This window comes from Vitis vinifera, chromosome 18 (assembly GCF_030704535.1).
Source record: "Vitis vinifera cultivar Pinot Noir 40024 chromosome 18, ASM3070453v1".
Classification (NCBI taxonomy): Eukaryota; Viridiplantae; Streptophyta; class Magnoliopsida; order Vitales; family Vitaceae; genus Vitis; species Vitis vinifera.
In genome coordinates, this window is record NC_081822.1 from 10,674,864 (window position 1) to 10,699,995 (window position 25,132).

General features: G+C 37.9%; 2 protein-coding genes across 7 annotated transcripts; both read left to right on the forward strand.

Annotated features, from left to right (window-relative positions):
• On the forward strand, positions 1-903 carry LOC100255743 (protein RADIALIS-like 3). Of its 2 annotated transcripts, none has more exons than XM_002282425.4 (2): positions 1-334; positions 491-903. In XM_002282425.4, exons 1-2 carry the CDS (start codon positions 72-74, stop codon positions 501-503), a joined length of 276 nt encoding a protein of 91 aa, XP_002282461.1. In that variant the 5' UTR covers positions 1-71; the 3' UTR covers positions 504-903. The 2 variants fall into 2 exon arrangements, with proteins under 2 accessions (XP_002282461.1, XP_010664694.1); XM_010666392.3 differs by having other exon boundaries at positions 527-903.
• A 917-nt stretch (positions 904-1,820) lies between these two features.
• Positions 1,821-22,246, forward strand: LOC100242088 (uncharacterized). Of its 5 annotated transcripts, none has more exons than XM_010666394.3 (10): positions 1,821-1,976; positions 11,206-11,277; positions 11,351-11,425; positions 11,848-11,931; positions 13,384-13,464; positions 14,672-14,741; positions 14,840-14,931; positions 21,417-21,458; positions 21,565-21,645; positions 21,903-22,246. In XM_010666394.3, the coding sequence occupies exons 1-10, from the start codon at positions 1,950-1,952 to the stop codon at positions 21,972-21,974; spliced, it is 696 nt and encodes a 231-aa protein (XP_010664696.1). In that variant the 5' UTR covers positions 1,821-1,949; the 3' UTR covers positions 21,975-22,246. The 5 variants fall into 5 exon arrangements, with proteins under 5 accessions (XP_010664696.1, XP_010664698.1, XP_019072155.1 ...); XM_010666393.3 differs by having other exon boundaries at positions 1,822-1,976; positions 13,363-13,464; XM_010666396.3 differs by lacking the exon at positions 13,384-13,464.
• Positions 22,247-25,132: the final 2,886 nt, after the last annotated feature.

Here is a 25,132-nt window from a genome sequence, read left to right on the forward strand (position 1 = left end):
TGCCCATACAATTCAATCTTCCTATCCTTGCTACTGCGCCCCCCACCTACAATCTGTGTGCAGATTCAGAAATGGGATCGAGTTCAAATAATTGGACTACCAAGCAAAACAAACTGTTCGAGAATGCTTTGGTGATGTATGACAAGGACACCCCGGACCGCTGGCAGAACATGGCCAGGGCTGTGGGTGGGAAGACTGTGGAGGAGGTGAAGAGGCACTATGAGATGCTTGTGGAGGATGTCAAGCATATTGAGTCTGGCCAAGTCCCATTGCCTAACTACAGAAAAGCTGGAGCCTCCAACAAAGGATACAGCTTCAACGATGAAGAACAGAGGTACTTTCACTTTCACTTTCATTTTCATTTTCACATCACCAGTCACCACCTCTCACCCTGATTGTTTGCATCTTAACCATTTTCCTTCCTTTTTAAGGCTACATTTTGTGAATATTTAACTATACCAGTGCTGACCAGAATGCCTCTTCCTTTCAGGGCTTCCTTTTGATTCTGTTTTTTCTCCTCTCCTAGGTTGAAGTATCTGAAGCTCTAAGCAGATAATATGACGAATTAGCAGCAATAAGGATCCATTATGCTTCATGCTACAAAGCAAGTAATGGAGTACTAGAATAACAAGAAGTTAATCTCCTTCCCTCTCCTTTTCTCTGCTTCATGCTACAAAGCAAGTAATGGAGTACTAGAATAACAAGAAGTTTATCTCCTTCCCTCTCCTTTTCTCCCCCATACAGTGTAATGTATAAATTTTCTTTCTTCTCCTGTAGGATGTGTCCTCACTCCTTGTTCTGCAAGTCCTTCATCCCTTTATCCTCCTACCATATTGTAATGGAATCTTGCAGAAACAAATGTATCTACTTGTTATAATAGATCGTACGTTTGCTATGCTTTAATGGCTTCTGCTGTTCCACTTGGATTAGATTGGAAAGGAGAGTGCAGTTTAGAATTTTAACACATGGGATCATTACTGTGAACAAGATTTGAACATGATCAAGGTGTGCAACAGGCGGGAAATTCCTTGCCATGATTATAACAATGGTGAATTGAGAAACAAAGAATAATCATATTCTGTGGTATATTAAGATCATTTCATAAGGTCCAAGCCGTATATGCAAATTGAGCATAAGTATGCAGTATGCCAGTATGTGAGAAAGAAAAGCTTGAGAACAAGGATATGTTTATTCGATTCCAGATGAATCAAAATCCAAGGAGTGATTTCCTTTCTTTTCATTCCCTAAGACTAATTTAAAACAACTGACTAAAAAGGTTATGGGATCCACTCATTTTGAGGAATCCTATTCTTCGGTCTCATTCAGTTTCTTTACAAATAAAAAATTGCCAAAAATACTCTCAAGAGATTAATGCATCTAATAGTTTTTTTTTTTTTAAATTCATTTGGTTTAATATTATTTTTTTTAATAAATGAGAATATTCATATATTCGACGGGGTTGTAACGTATAGGAGGTAAATTAACGAATCATATATTATATCTATTTTTATTTTATTTATGAAAATATTAAAAAAAAATTGTTATAAACAATATTAAAATTATCTTCTTAATAATTATTCATAATTAATAATATATAATTATTTTTAATTCAAATTTCATTTTATATTGATTTTTGGAAGCGCTTTATAAAGAAAACTATTTCCAAAAAAAAGCACTCTTCTAAAAATAGGTTAAAAGTACGGGTGGTTTTACAATTTACTTAAAATTAAAATTAGTCACGGCTTTCTCAGACGACGTGGGAAGAATGGGCCCGTTATTCTATTTAAAAGCTGGGCCATGACCCGGCCTTTAGTCATTCCGTATGACTTACAGCCCCGTAACGGTACGAGGGTAACGGCCTTTTGTGAATGAAACCCTAGCGGGAAAAGACCATCTAGGGTATTGCTTTTGGCTATTGCAATTCTTTTGTTGTTGGGCGGTGGAGAAAGATGGATGCCAATGCTTCTTCGTTCAAGGTATGTTCCGTAATCGGAAAATCCTTGCTGTCCTTCCCCTGTTGAATTGTAAGAATAAGGTGTTTGATTGCCGGGAAAACTTGCAACTGACTATCATCAGGATTTCTATAATTATCGTCATATTCTCATGAAAAGTTTCGATTCGTTCGAGCAAATGATCTTCTACTTTTCTTTTTGGTGGCAAATCACTATGATGTCTGGCATTCGGATGATGAGAAAACGGATAAAATAACAAAGTGACTGATGCGCTTCCTTCTTTTAAATTTTTTTATTATTTGTTGTTCAAAAATACCAATCAACCCAACCAGAGCATTGAAGTAGTGGAGCTTCTCCGTTTATCTCATCATAAGAAAATAACAGAGGATTTTGATATGATCAGGACACCTCTGATTTTCTCTTTCCTCTTTCTCTGTATGATGGGCTATTAGGACACTGTAATCTCTACAATCTTCTACCACCTTCCTTCATCAAACCTGTCGCCTAATCCCCAATTGATATGGCCCATGGGTAACGTTTCATTTTAAACATAGTCTAATGGGGCCTAAAAGCGTAAATTCTATGGAAAAGACTCCGTTGTAATGGGCTGGAACTGGTTTAATATGACTATATAAAGAGTTTGAATTTGGATTGGATGTTTTCTACCCTAGTGCTTGTTAACTCAGTCTAGTCTCCCATGTGTTGCTTCATGGCTAAATAGGTTCTATGACTTTATTATTTTTTTATTTTTTATGGGGAAAACAGTTGTATTAAAATTTAAAAGTGCCTAATGTAGAGCGCACGGAAGTATCCATGATGTAGACAAAGCACCAAGGCCAAAATCGAAGAGGGATACACAAAAAACAACAACCTCATCTCATTTGCAACCCAACCAAACAATAAAATCAAATAATGCCAAGAAGTTAAACCTAAATGCAACCTAACCCAATCCAAGAACATTTACATAAAGGACTGAATCGTCAAAGGCTCTCTGATTTCTCTCCTTCCAAAGGGTTAAAAATAAGCACAAAGGAGCTGCTCTCCATGTCTTCTTCTTTTTCTTCCCTACAAAAGTTTCATGCTAGCTAAGAAGGGCATCATTGATTGAAGGTGGCATAACCCACTAAACACCAAATAGAGCTAAAATAAGCTGCCAAAGAATGACTGCTTTGGGCAATGAAGGAGGGTATGATTTGTTGTTTCCTCCTCTCCTTTACACAAACAACACCTACTCGATAAACATCAACCTCTCCTTTTTAGTTGATCCAGAGTTAAAATTCTTGCTAAGTTAGAATGGGAGAGCGAGAGAGGGCGAGAGAGAGTGCGATGGAGAGGAGGGAGAAAATAGCTCGGTGCCTCGCAGCAGAAGGAAGGAGTGCAGCTTCGCAGTGGAGTCCAAGGTGTTCGAGATCGTTGTAGACGATAGGAAAAGGAAAAACCCAAGTTCTCATCGTGGAGAAGAAGGGAGGGGTTTTGTCATGGGTCCGTCTGGGACCGGAAAGCTTAGGGTTTTTCTTAGAAGGGCTAAATCTCTGTATCAAGGACGAGAAAGAAGCAAGATGGGGGAGGGAATGGAAGGAAAATGGGAGATTGTATTCCATGACGCGAGGGATAAACAGAGCGGGGGGGTTTATCCGGCTAGGGGTTTATGATCTAGAGAGGAAGAGGTTCTGCATCTTCATCCCGAGAGGCAGAGGGGACAAAAGGGATGGATGATTATGGCGGAGAAGCTTCACCAACTGGTAGGAGCTCTTGGTAGAAAACCAAAAAACCAGGAAGTAAGGGCCGTGGGGAAGGCTGTTGTGGAAAGCTCGTACGGGACTAGGAATTTTACAGAAACTGGAACATTGTGTTGTGGCGAGTCGGAAAGCCAGTACAGGGGGAGAAAAAGATCTCGAGAGTTTGGGAAAACTTTGGGCAAAGTCTTGGGGTCTAAGAGGGAATTTAGGGTTGGCTAAGCCGGAAAAGGAAAGATTTCTGTTGGAATTTGAAGATCTGGAAGAGGCAAGACGTGTCGTTTCTTCAGGGAATCGTTCGATGGGAGGATTCCAGGTAGGGTTGGAGCATTGGAACCCTAGGAGTGGATGCTGGGTAGAGGCGGATGTAGGAAATGAAGTCTGGGTGAGAATAGTTGGGCTTCCAATCTCGTTATGGAGTCCGATGATCTTGAAAAGAGTGGGGGACAAATGTGGTGGTTTTATTACAGTTGATGAACAGACGAAGACGATGGGTGAGCTCCAGTGGGCTAGAATCTTGGTCAAATCAAGAGGAGAGGTCAAGCCGAGTGTACTAGAAATCGAAGTGGAGGAGGAGGTCTACGCTCTATCATTGTGGTGGGAGTGTCGACCGGTGTTGAGGAGAAAACGCAGAGAAGAGGTTGGACGAAAAAGCGTCGAGGTTAGGGGTGACAGTGCTTCACGCGCAGAGCAGCGTGTGGCGGAGGAGCGGGTAAGCGTGAGGCTCGAGACGCTGAACTCGTCAGATGAAGATATGGGTGAGCAAGGGGGCGGGTCGGGCTAGGCGAAGGCAAACCGAGATCAAAGCCTGACAATCTGGAATTGGGCCTCAACCGGTAAGACATTATATGGGTCGTCTTCCTTAGGCCCAATCGTGGGCCCAAAGGAGATAAGGAGGGCTGGTGGGCTTGGCCTGGCTAATGGACCTATGGGCTTAAAGCTGAAAGGAGTGGTAATTAGCGAGGATGGTCCAGAAGCAAGCCCATCGTCAAGGAAGTGGGCTGCCTTGCCAAAGGCCCAGTCTCGCCAAAAGACCAAGCCTCAAGCAAAGGCCCAATTCTTTCAATGGGTTGCCAAAAGCAGTTTGATTTAGAAGGAAAGACAAGGGAGGGCCCAATCTTGCCAGCAGCCCAAGACTCGAGCAATGACCCTCAAGAGAAGGGCTATCTGTTGGAGCGCTCCATATCCAGAAACGGGAATTCCTCAGAGACAGAGCCCTTTGTCGCACGGGAATCAGAGGATCTAAGGAAGCAACAAATTTTGGCTAGTTATTCAATGACAGACAGGGCGCTCGAAGAGGAAGCCTTGAGGTATGGTCCGAGGTTTTGTTCTAAGGGAGAAAGAGCTTTGGGGGCTTCTCATCTTAATCCTTTTCTTTTTTATCGGACTCCGGAGGGGGAGTTTTACGATCGTTTTGGGGATATGGACGAGGAAATTTGGGTTGATAAAACAATGTGGTTAACAGTGTATGAGGGTTACAATGAGAAGGTCAATGGCTATAGGGAATTGGGAGTAACCAAGAGAAGCAATGATAAAGCCAGGGGGACGGATGGGGCCTTTGGCACACATGATGTCAAGCTGTGAGAAATGAGTCTGAGGAAAAATGGAAGGAGGGTAGTTTGGCAAAATTCAGTCATTTCTTGGGATTCCCGACGAAGGGATTGGAAAAGGAAATTCTGAATTTTTTGATTAAAATCAGAAAAGGACGGGAGAAGATACATAGTAAACAGCTTCTGGAAAACTCTAAGTTTGAAAGGGAGTTAAAGAGATTGGAATGTTCTGTAAACTATGAGAGGGGGAATAAGCAGAAGGGCTCAGTACAGGGCAAAGGGAGTCAAATTGTAATTGCCTAATGAAGCTAAAAATCCTGAGTTGGAACGTGAGGGGAGCAAACGATAGCTCCAAAAGAAAAATTATTAAGGCTTTTATAAGGAACCAGAGGGTGGATTTAATCTGTATTCAAGAGACAAAAATTCAATCTATGTCGGAGGCTATTGTGAGAAGTTTCGGTTCTGGGAGATTCCTAGATTGGAAAGCTATGAATGCGAAGGGGGCTTTGGGAGGAATCCTAATTTGCTGGGACAAGAGGTCACTGGACATTCTGGATTGGGAGGAGGGACATTTTACTTTATCGTGCAGATTTCGGAATGTAGAAAATGGGGTTGTTTGGGTGTTCATGGGAGTTTATGGCCCTTTCTTCAAAGTAGAAAGGGATGAACTATGGGAAGAGTTTGGGGCGATTAGAGAGCTGTGGGAAGACCCCTGGTGCCTATGGGGGGATTTTAATATCACTTTGTTCCAGAGGGAAAGGAGTAGTCAGAGGAGAATAAGCTCAACAATGAGGAATTTTGCTGAGATTGTGGATGATCTAAGGCTGGTGGATCTTCCTTTACAGGAGGGAGAATTCACCTGGAATGGGGGTCATAATAACCAGGCTTGGGCAAGATTGGACAGATTCCTTGTGTCCCCTAGCTGGTTAGACCAATTTAGGGGGATTACTCAAAGTAGGCTGCCACGGCCGATTTCCGATCATTTCCCGATCACGCTAGTGGGGGGTGGGATAAGACGAGGCCCGACTTCATTCAAATTTGAAAATATGTGGCTTAAGGTTGAGGGATTCAAAGACCTTATTCATAGCTGGTGGCAGGGAATTGAAGTCAGGGGCAGTGTTAGCTTTAAATTGGCTGCTAAGATGAAGGAAATCAAACAGAAGCTGAAAGTTTGGAATAGAGAAATTTTTGAGAGGCTGGACTGCAACAAATCCTTAGCCCTGCAGCAAGTGGAATTCTAGGATCAGAAGGAAAGCGAGGGAATCCTGATTGTGGAAGAAACAGAGTTAAAAAAAAGGCAAAAGAAAATTACAAAAAGTGGGTGCTTCTGAAGGAAACTCATTGGAGGCAACTTTCAAGGGAAATATGGCTGAAGGAGAGGGATAGAAACACGGGCTTCTTCCATCGTATGGCAAGCGCCCACCGTAGAAACAATTCCTTGGACAGAATTAAGATCAATGGGGAATGGCTGTCAGAGGAGCAGGAGATTAGGGAAGGAATTGCTAATGCGTTTCATCAGCTGCTATCAAAAGATACGGGGTGGAAGGTGGACATTGGGAGGCTTTAATTTGATCAAATAAGCCAGCAAGAAGCTGAGAATCTGGAGAGGTTTTTTACAGAGGATGAAATTCATGCAGCTTTGATGGAGATGAATGGGGATAAAGCCCCTGGTCCAAATGGCTTTACTATGGCTTTTTGGCAAAGTTGTTGAGATTTTGTTAAAGAGGAGATCCTAGAAATGTTCAAGGAATTCCACGAGCATAGCTCCTTCCTCAAGAGCCTCAACAATACTTTTCTGGTTTTGATTCCCAAGAAAAGTGGGGCTGAGGACCTTGGAGATTTTAGACCTATTAGTCTTCTGGGGGGGCTCTACAAGCAATTGGCTAAAGTGCTAGCTAACAGACTGAAGAAAGTGGTTGGAAAGGTGGTTTCCACTTCTTAGAATGCCTTCGTGAGGGGAAGACAAATTCTTGACGCTTCCTTAATTGCAAATGAAGTGATAGACTCGTGGCAGAAATGGAAAGAAAAGGGCCTTATTTGCAAATTGGACATAGAAAAAACTTATGACAGCATCAATTGGAAGTTTTTGTTGAAGATTCTGCAAAAGATGGGCTTTGGGTCTAAGTGGTTGGGGTGGATGTGGAGTTGCATATCCTCAGCCAAATTCTCAGTGTTGGTTAATGGGGTGTCAGCTGGCCTTTTCCCTAGCACGAAAGGCCTTAGACAAAGAGATCCCCTATCTCCTTATCTCTTTGTTATGGGAATAGAAGTGCTAGATGTTCTTATTAGGAGAGCCGTGGAGGGGGGATTTTTATCAGGGTGTAACAGTAGGGGTGGCAGTAGATCCCCTTTGAACATCTCCCATTTGTTTTTTGTTGATGACACAATTGTGTTTTGTGAGGCTAGTAAGGAGCATCTAACTCACTTAAGTTGGATTTTACTCTGGTTTGAAGCGGTTTCAGGCCTAAGGATTAACTTAGCCAAAAGTGAAATTATTCCAATTGGAGAGGTGGTGGAGATTGAAGAGTTGGCTGTTGAGCTAGGCTGCAGGGTGGGGTCTTTACCCTCTCAGTACTTGGGTCTTCCCCTAAGGGCTCCTAATAGAGCTCCTTATATGTGGGATGGGGTGGAAGAGAGAGTAAGGAGGAGACTCGCGCTTTGGAAACGACAATATATCTCTAAAGGGGGAAGAATCACTTTAATAAAAAGTACTTTGGCTAGTATGCCAATCTATCAAATGTTTATCTTCAGAATGCCCAAGATTGTTGCTAGAAGGCTAGAGAAAGTGCAAAGGGACTTCCTGTGGGGAGGGGGAAATATGGAGGGGAAAATTCATCTAGTTAAATGGGAGGTGGTTTGTACAGACAAGGAAAAGGGTGGGCTAGGCCTTAGGAAGCTAGCCATGTTGAACAAAGCTTTACTTGGCAAATGGATATGGAGGTATGCTTGTGACAAAGATAATCTTTGGAAACAAGTGATTAAGGTGAAGTATGGGCAAGAGGGTCTTGGATGGAGGCCAAAGAAGGCTAATGGGGCGGTTGGAGTAGGGGTTTGGAAGGAGATTTGGAAAGAATCAAATTGGTGCTGGGATAACATGATATTTCGAGTTGGGAAGGGCAACAAGATCAAATTTTGGATAGATGTTTGGTGTACTGATACAACGCTGTCCCATTGTTTTCCTCACCTCTTTGGCATGGCTGTCCAAAGGAGCTCAACGATTGAGGAAATGTGGGACCAAAATTCTGGTCGAGGAGGTTGGAACCTAAATTTTTTGAGGGACTTCAATGATTGGGAGCTAGATATGGTTGGGGATTTACTCCATATGCTGAGGGGTCATAGGCCTTCTTTGGAGGAAGATTCAGTCTTTTGGAGGCAAGGAAGAAATGGTCAGTTCAGAGTCAAGGAAGCTTATAGTTTGTTGACCAATTCTAATGATACAGGATTTCCTTCAAGAAGTATTTGGGTGGGTAGGGTGCCAACTAAAGTCGTCTTCTTTGCGTGGGAGGCGACGTGGGGGAAGGTGCTTACTTTGGATAGACTTCAAAGAAGAGGGGTGCAACTTCCGAATTGTTGTTTTTTGTGTGGATGTGAAGAAGAAAATGTAAATCATATCCTTATACATTGTATAGTGGTTAGAGCTTTGTGGGATATTGTCCTTGGGTTAGTAGATGTTAAATGGGTCTTTCCAGAAACTGTAAAGGAGGTCTTAATTAGTTGGAGGGGCTCGTTTGTGGGGAAGAAAAGGAAAAAGATTTGGGACTCCATTCCGTTGTGTATTTTTTGGACGGTTTGGAAGGAGATGAATAGATTAGCATTTAGGGGGGGTGTTGAATATTCAGAAGTTAAAAAAAAATTTTGTCTATAATTTGTGGAGTTGGGCCAAATTGTATTTAGATGAGGAGGCTTTCTCCCTTATAGGTTTTCTGAAGTGGGTAGCATCCATTTAAGGGGAGGTGATTCTTTTTGTCTTTGTTTCTTGAGGCCTTAGCCGTCTTGTATACTCCCTGTATGCTTTGTAGCGTTCCGCCTCTCTATTAATGCATATCCTTTTACTTATCAAAAAAAAAAAAAAATCTTGCTCACAATGCTTCTCAATTAGAAAAGCTAACCCTCCTTGGGACCCAAGGGTTTCACATTGTGCCTAAAGAGAACACCTTCAGTCTGCAAATTGCTAGGTAGGGATGAATAATAGTATTTAACAGTAAAGATGCCTACCTTTCACACCTGCCAAACTATGACAGCCTCAAAAACCCCTTCTAATTGCGTGCCCTTGCAACATACTAAAAAATGCTCCTGCCTCTCTTATCTCCCAATCATTATTTTGCCATGTGAACATTAGATTCCGGTAACCAGCTTCCCCTAACTGCTCCCACGTTTGGTCTACTCAGGCATCTTTAGCAGAGGCTATGGAGAACAACTCTAAGAAAGTCTCCTCCAAGTAATCCTCACTACACCACCTGTCTTTCCACAATCTCACTCTCCTACCATTTCCTATCCTAAATTCAATCCTTTTGTTAAACTCATTCCAATCGTTCCTGAAAGCTTTCCACAGGCCCACGCCATAACCTTTCCTTGAAACTCCAGAGCATCAATCCCCCTCTTCCTCCCTATACTTCCCTGCAATAAATGGGTTCTATGATTATGCCTACCATGATCTATAGCCTTCTTTCGCTCGCCTCTTCTTTTAGTTTTCAGTGATTTTTTATTGTTCAGTTTCCATCTATGTGCCCATTGGATTGCATCATTCTTGAATTATAATCTTAATAAATTTGGTGAAGATTGAACCAAGTAGTCTTAATAAAAAAGGAATGAAAATTTGCCAAATAGTCATTTACTATGCATTCATAATATAGGATCAAGTACATAGCTGTTCAATCACAATTTAAAAAAAAGGATCCATGACAACACTCTCCTCTTTTTTCTTTTTTTTTTTGATCAGTATGACATCACTCTCCTCTTAATCTTCCTCCTCATGTATGCTTGTAATTAGTTTATGAAGGAAGGACGACTGTAGGCAACCTCCATCATTTACTTATTTGGGGGGTCTTTGTGACCAAGAGCACACTCCTATACATGTCATTGAAAGACTGAAACGTCCTTAGTTGGACAGGTCTAGACCCAATCTAAAATCTCCAAATGATGGCAGCCTGAATGACCAAACATGACTCATGTAATTTGGAGAGATGTGTCGACTAGAATCGTGTGGTTTTGCACATACTAATGCAAGACTGCCTGTACCACTTCATGTAATTTGAGACAGTTGTAAGGATGACAAACTGGGACATTATACTCTGCATCTTGTGAGATGGTTGTTGTTCCATTGATTCCAAATACTATGTATGGTTTGGATTGTTGATTGGTTATCATGTGCTTTGACATTAATTAAGCTGTGTAGCAACAAATATGTAACATGTTTTAAAACTTTTTCACTTATGGGTGATCAAAGTTTGAAATCATCATCAAGGAAGAATAGCTTTTTTCATGGCTGTTGGAGTGCTTTTGCATGGACTAATCTAGTTGTTTTAGAAGGCTGTAATGAAAACTTGTTTTCTTAAATAAAGAGTAACTCCAATGACCCCTTTTAAACTTCACCCATATTGTGAATATTTCATGCTTCTCAAAAGATGTTACTCTAAGACTTAAAATTCTTATTTTTATTTTTATATGCAGGAGCATAGTCTGGAAATGTAGCATTCATGTTTGATTTGTACATTTATCAAAAGGGATTAAGGCAAAGCAGTTCTTTTATCTTCATTAAAATTGCTTTCCTAATGCAAATGTGTACATAATTAAGACATCTGAAACCTTGTATGTTTTTTATTTGGGTTTATATTTGAACTCTTACAAATTAATTTCACTTTGAACTTGAAGTGGAGATGAAATTATTGCTTGGGCATGCATAGTACTAAGTAAGAGGTGCAAAGTGTTGGATATGATATTTTATGCGGTCCTCTTCTTGTGGTGCAGATAATATTAGGATCAGCCTCAGTTGCGCGCAGAAAAATACTAGCTGAGATGGGATATGAATTCACAGTTATGGTAATTTTCCTACCTGTCTTAGGCAGTGTATTGTGTTGAACCATAAAGTTTAACTCCAAATGTTTTTTTTTAGACTGCAGACATAGATGAAAAAGGCATCCGAAAAGAAAAGCCTGAGGAGTTGGTAATGGCTATTGCAGAGGCAAAGGTAGGCCCTTCCCATGGATATCTATATATCTTTCAATTGTATGGAGATTCCAGCTCTAGAATGTAGTTTTCTTGTTACTCAGAAGATTTGCAAATTTTCATGCTAGAGAAAAGTGCATAGGTTTATATATCCAATTATATCTTGTGGAAGCCATATAATATATGAAACCTCTTGTGATGCATTGTTACCTCCATGCCAATATTTTATCAAATGTCTCAATTAGTTTGAGTGCTTAAACCTGGTTAGCCTTTTTAGCATTTGTATAGATGGATTTTAGGTACTATCCTGATTTGCTTGATTTTTTCAGATATTTCCCATCTTGCATGTAATTTGCATGTTTTCTCTGCATGCCTTTAGTCTGTAACATGGCTAGAGGGTTGGGTTAAGTCCTATACATTAATCGAGCGTAATTCATATCTCAGGCAGATGCCATCATATCAAAGCTTCAAACCATCGATAATCGGGAGAAGGATACCAAACCAACAATTTTGGTTGCTGCTGACACAGTATGTCTTGTTCCCTTTTATTGATGCTCCATCTTTAAAAGAGTGAGTCTATTGCTACTTAAAACCATCTGCATACCAAGGATATGATGGGTGTTTAAACAAAATCCTTGGGCATGTTTAGTTATTTTCTCAGGGAATTTGGAATCAAAGGAAAATGGGGATAAAGACTTGTTCAAATATGTGCTTTGAAAAAAAATATTCGAATTTTCTTTTCTGAAAATGATCCATTTTCGGGGAGCATTAAAATGAATTTTTTTCCCCTGGTCTCTTTTTTTTTGTATTCTGTTTAAGAATTAAATGATTGAAAATGGCATGGTTTTGTTTCTTGGGAACAGATTTTTGAGATGACTTACCAGAAATGGAATGAAATGTGCCCTTAAATGTTTTAAGGTTCCAACACAAGGGATTCTACAGTCCATGAATTTTAAACAATCAAAATCTCTACTGTTTCTCTTTGATTAATTAGTTTGGGTACAGTCTCTTCTATCAATTTAAGCGTAAAATGGTTGGCTGGATTGTTGTATAGCTCAAATCCATTTAACCCAGTATTGTTCACCATTTCCTTTCTCCTGGGAAATAACCTTGAAAGATGCATGTAGGACAAATATATATGCCTGGGATTCAGAATAAAACAATTGTTTTGTTTCCCAAGTTTGGGTGTGCACAGATGCATGTATTGACTTCCCTTATCAATTGAATTATTGTTGTTAATTCCTGAAAGATTGAATGCACCACTAAAATTTCATTTCTCTTGGTATTTTAGACATATGTTTTCCATATTTATTTTCTCATTGGGTAGTCAAAAAACAATATGCTCCAAAAGATGGGCATGATTGAAGTGGATGAGTAGCAACACAATAAAAGGCAGTATAAGAAATGAGTACTAAGAAGCTGTTTGTAACACCCATCCTGGAAAAGGCGAGAGAAAGTATCACGAGGTCTGCTAATGTGCAAGACCATGGATGCATAAATGAGGACTGATTTGGTTCAAGTAGAAGGTGCTGCAAGGACAAGAGAAAGTGACAAAAATGGTGTCTCATGGTGTGAAAAGATGGTACAGTAAATGATTTAATGGAATATATCCTTAAGAATTTAATAACAAAAAGGATTTGTGAAGTAATGCCTAGTAATTGGAATATAACACTTGGTTGTTTAGGTGTATTTACTTGTTGGGTTGCATCTGCTGAAAGCCAAAAGACCATATTGATTTAAGGTTTCGTTTATAAGCTTATCATAATATTAGTTTCAAACAAGCTGTTGGATGCATAGAGATATTATTTGAGGTGTTAGCTGCATTTGTTTTTCTCCCCTGTTCATACACTACAATCATTTTCATGGTTTCTTTTAATTTTGTTGTTTTATTACTATTATGTGTCAATGAATACTACCCTTGGTTCTGGTTGTGTTGTACTTATGGCTTAGGTACATTAGCTGATGGAAACTTCTTCTCAGGCAGAAGCCATCTTACCGAAGCTCCCTGTTGGTCATTACAAAATGGATGCTGAGCCAACACTTTTAATTACATCTGACCAAGTATAGATTAATTCCTTTTTAGTTTCATATTCCTACTTTTAGTCAATTCCCTTCTTAGATATCTTCAGGTGTATGAGTTAGTACCAATAACTGCATCAACCTATGCACATAGCAAAAGTGGTCTGTTTTATTAATAACCAGTTTGTCTCTTTTTTAAATGCTGCCTCATCTAAAGATGGATTTGTGATCTCCTTTTCATTAAGTGGAAAGTCTTGAAATGGTTACTGCTTTTTGTTGTGTCCCAGCATTTGTGCTAGTAAAACAGCAAGGAAATAAATAAATGTAATAAACTTTGTATGTTTAAAGAACTATTGATAGCCCAACTGCTTTGGTTTCACATGTATAAGTATGCGGATAAATCTTTTTAGACTTCCTCTTTGTCTTTTTGAATTACTTGTTTGGTATCATATCTGTCAAAATTGCCATATGATAGACATTTGCATGGGAGTTAAAATTTGGAAAGAAGCACTATTGCATTTAGTGTACATGTAGCAAGCTGTCTCCCACATTTTGTTTTATTCTTTTGACAAAACCTTTTCCCAAATTTTATGGGTTTTTGCTTTCACCTATACATTGTCTAGGACCAAATACTGACTACTTATTGCCCCTGATGTACCACTATATCTGTTCACTGTCTAGTGACTTGGGAAAATTTTAAGTCGTCCCCTGCATTTAGTGATTCATTTTTTGTTAAAAAAATTTAAGTGGCACACTATCCCATCTTTCCATGCATGAGTTGTGAAAGTTCCTCCTTTCTTGCTTATAATAACGTAGTATCCATTTTTTATCAAAAACTTAAGTGATACAACTTCCGTTATTATTAATGTTGTTGTCATCATCCTTGTTGTTGCTGATAATCATCATAATGATGGTGATGATGATTATTATTATTATTATTAAATCTATGACATTTCATGCATTTTGTATCCTCAAAGATAGATGAGTGATGGGAGATTTTGTAGATATTGTTAGGAATCAAGCTTAAATTTGATATTGTTATTATTATTGCAAATGCTTTGAGTCAGTGCTGGGATGTATGGCTATGATTTCAATGCCTAGGTATCTATGACATTTCACACATTTTTGTATCCTCAAGCATAAATTGGTGATGGGACATTTTTATAGATATTGTTTGGAATCTTCACTTATTCTTGTGAGGAGTGAAGTTTACCTGTTGTATCTTATTTTTGAACTTAAATGCATCGAGGTGGTGGTCTATGAAGGTATGGTCAGGGAAAAACCATCCAGCAAGGAAGAAGCCCGCCAATTCATCAAAGGTTTGCCAGATTTTTTATGCCCCATATCATTCTGTCTCATCATCTTTCAGAAATAAATAAATAAATTCCTTGCTGTTTTCCTGTTTTTGTGGTTGCAGATTACTCTGGTGGACACGCTGCAACAGTGGGATCTGTTATCATTACAAACCTTAAGACAGGATTCAGAAAAGGAGGGTGGGATAAAGTGGAGGTACTATCCTTTCTCTTATGGCCTCTTCTTTAAATCAATGATTAGCTAGAGGAGCAAAGATTTTGAACCATCTTAACCGCTTACCAAGTTACATGACATAGAGGCTTGTGACAAGTTATTAAGGTGCATGTTTTTCTTCAGTGAATCCTCCATGGATGGAGGAAGATGCTGGTTTGGCATTGAATTGAAATCCTTTTTAGATTTCAATAGAGCTGGTTGAAGAAAAGGCAGTAGGAAAGGTTGTGGAGAGGGGACGTTTTCCTCTTGGATAAGTTTTAGCTAGAGGGGCCTTGCTTTGTTGCTGGAGGGTGTGGAAGCTTGCTGTGAGGGAAAAACCCAAAAGCCCTTTAGCCCTTTAGGATGATTTGGAAAGGAGGAGGAAGGAATTATAAACTGGAACTTTGCAGCAGCATGGTAGGTAGATTCTTGCTATGTTCAGTGTTATCAGTAGACAAGAAAAGTTTTTCTTCAGTTTTCCCACAAGGCAGGGGCTTCCCAAGAGGATGGAAGACTCAAGCCAACAAATTGAGGAGTATTGAAGTTGTTCCACTACACAAGCACTGGAGGCATCCCTAGTGGCTGTTCAGCAGTTAGGGAGAGTGACAAGGGAGTCTCTCATAAGGGAGTCTTTTTTTTTTGGTGTAATCTTTGGCCATGGCCCATTTTTTTTGTAGCTCATGGCCCCTCTTCGGTTGTAGATTTTGTGGATTGGATGAGGTCTTGTTGAGGGGTGCTTTTTTTGGTGTTTTTCTTTGTTTTTTGAAGGTGCTTTAGGCGCCCATTGTATACTCCCTGTATACTTTGAAACGCTTTTCTGACGCTTTTTTAATACACTATTTACTCTTAAAAAAATAAGGGAGTTTCATATGCAGAAGTGGTGAACATAGGTCAAAAGGAGGTGAGTGACATGGTTTGTATTTAGTTTTGCATGGAGGAGCTTAAGAAAAATTTGGAAACCTTGAAAATTTGCCTTATGGGTAGATGGGGAGCTTTTACAGACCAGGTGCCCAACTTAGGTCCTATGAAAAGTTGGGCTTGATACAATTGATGGCTGAAAGGAAACCTCCATTTGGCCTTGCTGGGAGGTTCCCTCATCTTGTTTGAGTTTGAAAGCATCATTGAAACTGAAAGGGTGTGGCATATGGGTAACAAAATTTTTACAGGAAAGAGATTGCAATTGGATTGGTGCAGCTAGAAGCTGGATGTTTCAAGAAAGGAATATTTACCAGAAAAGCTTGGGCAAGAGCAGTGGGGTTACCATTGTATTTGTGGGGAAATGAGATTTTTAAAAGGTTGAGTGACACTTGTGGGGGAGTTGTGGCGGTGAACAAGGATACACCACCTGCAATGGGCAAAGATTTTTGTTAGATTCAATGGGAGAAGGTGCTTGAGATTTTGCGTTGTAGTTGAGTGATCCGTTATCACCATTCAGCTATGTTGGGGAGATCCTGCCCATGGATGACAGTGGTAGCTTCAAAGTAAAGTAGCAGAGATTTAAAGTTTAGGGATGAAAGGGATGGGAGGCAATGTTTTGGTGGGAGAGTGGAAAAGGATGATGCAAAGTGTGTCAAAAGGGGCATATGGAAGAGACAATATCTTTCCAAATGAGGGAGACTTGGTTAAAATACATGTCCAGCTTACCAATTTACTTCATGTTTTTTGTTTGTCATCTGAAAAGAAGTGAGTTTAAAATTCAAACAAATTCAAAGAAACTTTTGCTGGGGGCGGGCTGCATCAATGAAACACCTCATCTGGTTAATTAGTCCATACATTAGAAATTTCTATACTCTAAACAAGGCTCTCCTTAGCAAGTAGAGTCGAAGATTCACTACTAAGAGAGAATCCCTATGTAAAGGTGTTCTAGCACAAAAGTTTAGGGAAGAAGTCAGGGGATGATGCTCAAAGGGTGTGAGGGATGGTTATGGGGTGAGTGTGCAGAAGGCTATTAGAAATGGATGAAAGTCCTTTATGGGTAAATCGTGTCATAGTTGGCAATGGAAGAAGAGTCAAATTTTAGACAGATGGATGGTGTGGAGACTTATATTTAGAATAGTCCTTCCTAACATTACTTTCTATAGCTAGCAATAAAGATTCATGGGAAGTATAAATGTGGAAGCAAGGTTGGGAGGGAGGTTGATGGAATCCTCGCCTCTCAAGACAACATGATTAAGAGATTGAAGGAGTGACAACCATTTTATAGAATCTATAGAAGAGTTCAATCACAAATTAGGAGGATGGCAGAATAGGGTGGAAGGAATCCAACTCTGGCAAGTTTTCATTTAAATCCTTCTACGACTCCTTAGATCAAGAAAGAAGAGGGCCTTTTCCTACAAACATCATTTGGAATCCCCGAGTACCTGTGTTGGTAGGATTCTTTGCATGGGAAGCAACATGGGAATAGATTTTAACAATTGATTAGCTTAAAAGGAGGAGACAGGTGATGCTAAATAATTGTTATATGTGCAATGGGTGGGTCATTTGCTACTCCATTGCCTTGAAGCATGGATTATGTGGCAATTGGTTTTCTCTTTGTTTGGTGTGGCTTAGGTGATGCAAATAAGAGAAAATCTCTTGAGTTAGCTTGGATCTTTCGTGAGAAAGAAACAAAAAAAAAAAGCTTGGAAGAGCACCCTATATGTCTTTTTTAGACGCTGTGGAAGAAAAGAAACAAGAGGTCTTTTAAAGACTTAGAACAGTTGGAACATACACTTAAAACTTCTTTTATGAGTGCTTTTTTAGAATGAGTTAGAGCGTACATAAATGATTATTCTTTGACAATGATGGGTTTTGTTGATTGGCTTGGCTCTAAGGAGTGGGTGCTTGTTTTTTGTTATTCTCTCCTCTTCAAGCCTTTTTTTTTTTCTGCCAATTATATACATCGTGTGTACTTTGTTGTGTCATTTATTTAGGTGGTATTAATACATATACTCTATTTGCCTAACAAAAAATGACGTCAATGTTTTATGAAAAGGAAAAACTGAAAAATCTTTTGTGTGCACTCAATTATATGATTTCCCACAGGTGTGTCGGATATCTTATCTTACAAAAGTATATGATGGCACCACCTAGCTTGTTGCTAATCTGATGCTTTCTAACGCAAGTGGCTAACCATGTTTTCATGGCCACTTTGATTTGCTGAATAGAGTTATGGAAATATGTTAATCATTACTAGAATGGAAAAAGTTAGGAATCAAAATCATAAAATCATAAAATTCTTTTCCATTCCCATTTTAGTATTTGGTTTATGTGAGAATAGAAATTAAGGGTTTGTTAGATAATTGTTCTTGAAAATAGTTTTCTAACTTAGAAAATATGTTTGACAAAATTTAATAGAAAATAATTTTTCATAATTTGTTTTAAAAACATGCTATTTTTTAGAACAAATTTAAGATGTTTTTAGTTGTTGTTTTTTAAGTTCTAAGCAACAATTGGAAAAATGGAGAATATTGTGGAAATTTTGCACTATATACAATACCTTCATGGAAAATAATATGAGAGAATGGTTTCATATTTGAGTTCTTAGATAGAATTTTGTTCATAAAAACCATTTTTAAGAATTGTTTTAGAAAATTGTTTTCTAAGAATTGTTTTAAAAACAATCGGACAAGGCTCATGTAAATTTGAATGCAAATATAATTTCCAATATATCCTTTCAAACCCATCTATACCATATACGAAATCTCTAAATATCTACATGAACTTATAAAATAAAATAAATAATTGTTGTACAATTTCTTTTCCATAAAATAAATCAAATAGTTGAAGATAAAAATAGTAATCAGCCATATGCGAGTCCCCCTAGAGAATCTTGGAGGTTAGAAGGTTTAGATTGGTCACCCGTTTCAGTAAAGAATGATTCCAAGTTGGAATGTGCCTTTATTGAGGAAGAGATTCATCAAGCCATTTTTCAGGTAGATAAGGATAAAGCCCCTGGCCCTAATGGTTTCACTATTGTTGTGTTCCAAGAGTGTTGGGATGTGATTTTGGAGGATCTAATGAGGGTGTTCTCAGAGTTTCATAGAAGTGAGGTAGTTAATCAGAGCACGAATGCTACCTTCATTGCCCTAATGCCCAAAAAGAGTCGGACCAAAAGGATATCTGATTTTTGTTCTTTCAGCTTGGTCACTTGTTTGTATAAGGTCATAGCCAAAGTCTTATCAGCGCGGTTACAAGATGGTCTGAATGAAACTATTCATATCATACAGGGAGCTTTTGTTTAGAGAAGACAAATATTAGACATTGTGTCGATAGCCAATGAGATAGTGGATGAAAAAAGATGATCTGGGGTGGAAGGGGTAATTTTCAAGATTGATTTTGAAAAGACTCATGACCACTTGGATTGGGGTTTTTAGACCATGTACTTGAAATGAAGGGGTTCAATTCTAGATGGACTTGTATGAGAGGTTGTTTATCCTCTGTCTCTTTTGCAGTTATAGTAAATGGCTTCTCAATAGGGAGTCAACTTCCTTCTCAAACCATTCCATAGGCAAACCTAAGAACTCGCTGAAGGAGATGAACTTCTTGAAAGCCACATAGGCACAGTCCCCGTCGGGCTCCTCATCTTTCCCGCCCACCAAGTTTGTCAATGGGCAGCCCTTTCTTGATTCAACCTCATTATCACACAAGACTGGGTTTGTATTCTTGTCAAAGAAAGGAGGACTCACTGGTAAGTCCAGATCCAAACCCTTACTGAGAGACAAAAGAGAAAGCCCACAACCCTCAACGGCTTTCATAAAAACATACTTATATTTCATAAAATAAAGAAGAGACTGGTTTGTATTCTTGTCAATGGAAGGACTTACTGGTAAGTCCAGATCCAAACCCTTACTGAGAGACAAAAGAGAAAGCCCACAACCCTCAACAGCTTTCATAAAAACATACTTATATTTCATAAAATGAAGAAGTTAAGAAGAAGAAAAAGAAGAAGAAGAGAAAGCCCACAACCCTCGTGGCTTTCATAAAAACATAAACTCCATTATTATGTACTACTTCCTATGTCAGGAATTTAAATCTTTGGAAAATTATGGTGTGCAGTGCCCAGGAAAGAAAGTCAACTTTAATTTTTAATATTCATAACTCCATTACTATATACTACTTCCTAGTCAGGAATTTAAATCTTTAGAAAATTATGGTGGGGAAGATCTCTTAAGTGGAAACCATGGGATTGTTTGTATTTCATCATATGCATGTCACATGTACCAACCTAAAATAGTCAACTGTTCTTTGCTAATAAATAGTGTTGATAACATTAAGAGGAGTGGGGGGGAATGGGGCAACCAAAGTACAGGTGAAGTAAATGATTTTAAAGTTTCTCCCTTTTTGTAAAATGATATGAGAAATCAAAGAAGAACAAAAAAAAAAGAAAAATAAAGGTTGGGGTTGCAGGGAAGGAAAGAAAAGATCGATCCTTGGCAATGATACCAAGGTTCTTAGGTAATCAAACCTAGGTTTCCTAAGCAATTACACTGATGAAGAAGACAATCACTCTCTTAAAAGGAAGCATGATAAATAATGAAACTTTTATCAAAATTCTTGTTCTTTGTATGGATTCTTATGGACTCTTTTCCTTGCTAAGACGATTTTCCTAATTCCTTATATTTCCTTACAAGAATGCCAAAAAATATAAGAAAGGAATATTATTTATAAGTAAAAGGAAATGGAGCTTCTCCAAACAGAACAAAAATAAAAGAAATAGAAACTTAATAAGAAGTAAACCACTACCTAAAGTAGAAACTTGATAAAATACTGGACTAAAACTATGAAATGCTAGAGTTACTATTCCTGTTGAATTTTTTCTCTTTTCTTTTGTAAGTTATATTGTTTCTCATCAGAAAAAAAAAGTAACCTAGAACCAAAACTTACCCCCACAACAGAGGCTAATATCTCAGTTCCTGGACTGGTAAAAAATAGTGTAAATAGTGATAATAATCTATTTACAACGATGGATATGAGGGCCAAACAAGCTCTATAAGCTTCCAACCCAATACTTTTGACATCCTCAAAACTTCTCTCTTCTTTCCACAGTTACTTACAATTCTCACATTATGGAAACTATGGAATTGCCTGCCAAATTTTCCATTATCATCTGTCCACAAACTTATTATGCCAGCTAACTGTCAGCTTCAAGGACTTTAGAACATTTCAATGGACATGGATAAAGGTAAGGGGCCCAGGGGTTCCCACCAACCAAGCAATGGGGCATCTAACGATCCACAGTCTCACCATTCTCTTTACACAGAGGCATTGATTTGGAATGGCATTGCTTATTATAACAAGCTGATCAATGGTATTATTGAAGTTATAATATATACTATAGCTCAGATTTGTATCTGGATGTGGAAGATTGTTTTGCAGTCATGCTTGCAAGTTAGTCTTTCTTTCAGTTGAAAGGCTATTCATTTGACTTGAGGATTACATAATGTATACGGTTTTATCTAATTGTCCATTTATTGTAAAACTGATTCTTCTGTGGTGTTGCCCTGCAGATTTATTTCCATGAGATTCCAGATGAGATGATTAACAAACTGGTAAAGAAAATAAGTTTTATTTTCCATTTTATTCATTATTCCTTTGTTGCTTGATAAGCTGACAGTTATTGAATATATTTTTCCTTTTTATTGTTTCCTTGTTCAGATAGAGGAGGGTACTGTGCTGTACGTTGCTGGTGGACTAATAATAGAACACCCTTTGATACTACCCTTCATTAAGGAAGTGGTTGGTTTTCTAATCTCTGCTTGATCCTGAATGGCAATGCAAAATCATTAAAATAATAGTCGCACATCTATTGGAACGCATAATGCAAGAATAAACAAGTATATATTCCATTGGAGCACCAAGTGGGGATCATTATACCAATCAATATAATTTAGTTGCTGATGCATATTCATATTAATTGCCACATTTCAATAGATCTTGCAATAGATTGCCATTGCCTGAGACCATTGGAAGTTCATAATTGTACTGCTCTGCAGGTGGGAACAACTGACAGTGTCATGGGACTTCCCAAAGCGCTCACGGAAAGACTCATAAAGGAGGCCCTCTAGCTGCCTTAGCTGGTGTCGTCTGAAAGATATGTACCTGATCAGGACACATTGTTTTCCTCATGTTATTTTAATCTGTCAGATCATGCATCTTCATACTCTATTATTATTATTAGTAGTACTAGTAGTAGAAGAGACTACGAAATAGGATATTTCAACCTCCATTGAAAGATGAACTATTGCAATTTTTAAATCCAAACTTGAGTTTTGGGTCAAATTCGTCCTCTTATGGGCAAAAAAAAGGCTATTGTGGCCCAAAACTCATGACTGCTTCATATTTGTTTGTTTGTGAAAAGGAAAAAGGGATTTATGATTTAAAAATAAATGTGATTAATTTACAATTAAATTTTGATTTTTTTACTTTCAAATTAATGAACAAATTTGGAATTAACTAAATTAAATTGAGATTTAAAATTTATTTAATTAAAAATATTATTTTTTAATTATTTAAATTTTAAGTTAGAGATTATTTAAAATTAATGATAATTTGCTGATTAGTTTAATTATTTGATTAAAATTAATTTAGCAAATACTTGAAATTAATTTAGAAATTGTTTAAAACCAATATGATAATTAAAATTGAATTAGGATAAGTTTAACTTAAGCCAATTTAAATATTTTAAAATTTCCCATATCACCAATTGCAATTGATAGCAAATAAAGGAGGAATTCCTTGCACCATAAGCTCTGTCAGAAACAAAAGATACATAACATATTTATAAAAATGAGAAAATTATGCTATCAAGCTTGTAAGAGAAATTGGCATAAGATGATTAGCCTCTTTTGGACCTTCCCGAACAAACTCGTCCGTCCTAGTAGCCAACTAGAAGTTCGCCACAAAAGTAATATTTTTAGAAAATGCTTTCAAAATATTCATCAAGCTAGTAATTTTTTATCACATCAATGTCTACTTGGTTTTTTTTTTTGCTTCATTCAAAATCATAATTAATAACTATGGTTTTAGTTTAATACTTAAAACCACAATTGGTGACACCCATTGTTGTTTTGATACAAAAATAAATAAATAAATAAATAAAAATAATTATACACACACATGGGTCTGATATAGTAGAGAAGCAATACTTTGGTGAATATTTTGAAATGGATCTAGATGGAGATCTTTTTATTTTTTTAGAAAGCATTATTATCATTGTAAACTCTATATCTTAGTTAGGTTGCACCATGTTGATTGTCAATGCAACTAATAGATTTTGTGGGTATCCCGCATTGCTCCCTCGCATATACAATGAAAGACACAAAGTGTGAATTTGTTGAGTTCCAACAAACCGACATAGCTAGTTTGAAGTTTAAGGGCTTTCAGGTGCAAACCCTTTTCTACATGTGGGTGGAAATAATTATTATTATGAAATTTGAATTAATGTTATGCTATTTGACAATGGTATCAATCAACAATTAATGTGAAGGAGATTGTTGCGTAGGACATTTTAGAATTTTTAGATTTGAAAGATGACTATGTTCCTTTATCATTATTACTGTGGGGGCCATATCTCACGTGTCCACCCACGAGTGCTTCCATGTGTCTGTCCACATGGCATCACCCCACTTCGACCACGTGTCACTTCTTTCACCACTGCTCAAGCAACCTTCAAGGCATCCGAAAACATCTTGTCCGAACCATATGCGCCACCAAATGGACCATATATCCCTAACAATATGACATTGGAATGACTGATGAGATTCTTTCCATCCTTACGTCTACATCAGTGGACTGGCCTATCCAGTCCTAGACCGTCAACGAGATTAAAGGGACGACAGTTGCATTATGACGTGTCGTCTGACGTGGCCGCCAGCCACCTTGCAATTGTGATGATTGCCCTGTCGCTACTGCACAGTCATCATTACGGCGTTGAGTCAAGGGACAACATAACACTATTGTGCCCTCCACCTTTGAACACTATAAAAACCCTACTAAAACAACACACAAAGGAAGGACACTATGAGCTCTCTCTTTCTCTTAGGGTTTCTATTCATTCCCAAAGTCTGACTTGGGCTTCAGATAGTGTGTCCGGACAACCCATCCAAACATCTATACAAAGAAGCAAAAAGCCTAAATTTCGACACCATAATGGAAACTTTCACTGCCACATTTAAAGAAGGAATCCATCCTCAGTTGACCTGGTATCAATAATTACCATTTGAACTAGGACTTTTAAGAGGCCTTTGATAGAGGAAAAAACATTTTGTCTTTTAGAGGGTTTTACACAATGCTCATGGTTTTCATAGAATATGTGAGCTTTTAAAACTTATCGCCTAGTATTTTTTTGTTTTTGTTTTTTTTGCCTTTTCTTTCAAACAAGTGTCATGCTATTTGATGATGGTATCAATCAACAATTAATGTGAAGGAGATCAATGGGCATGACATTTCAAAGTTTTTTTAATTTCAAAGATGATTGTGTTCTTTTATCATTACATTCAATTATCTTTTTGTTTTGGATTGAGAATTTTCAAAGGCCTTCGGTGGAAGAAAAAGTCTCCTTTGTCTTTTACAGGATATGTGAATTTCTAAAATCTGTCGTTTAGTTTTTTTTTTTCTTCCTTCTCTTTCAAACAAGTGTCATGTTATTTAATGGTGGTATCAATCAACAATTAATGTGAAGGAAATTGATGGGAATGACATTTCAAAGTTTTTTGAATTTCAAAGATGATTATGTTCTTATATCATTACAATTAATTCTCTTTTTGTTTTGGATTGAGAATTTTGAAAGGCATTTGGTGGAAGAAAAAACTTCATTTGTCTCTTACAAGTTTTACTATATGCTTATCACCTTCATAGGATATCCTCCATTGCCTAGTTTCTCTTTGAAGTTTTTTTATTCTTTTCTTTGTTTATGTTCACAATGATGCCTAGCTTAGAGGACATCTTAAGATTCCTCTATCAAGTTGATAAGAAGATCCATGTTCAAGTTTTTCCTTGCAATGAAGAGTTTGATTTCCTTACAAACAACTATAACAAGATTACCTTGTATTATTCTCACTTTTAAGTCACTTAATTTGTGCTTACTCTTTCACCCTTTGATTCGTTAGTTCCTATATTTCTTCTAGTTCCACCCATGTCAAGTTCACTTGAATATTATTTATCTTCTCATAAATTGTTTAGTTATCAATCACTACTAACATTTAAATGTTAGGTTTGTTGATAT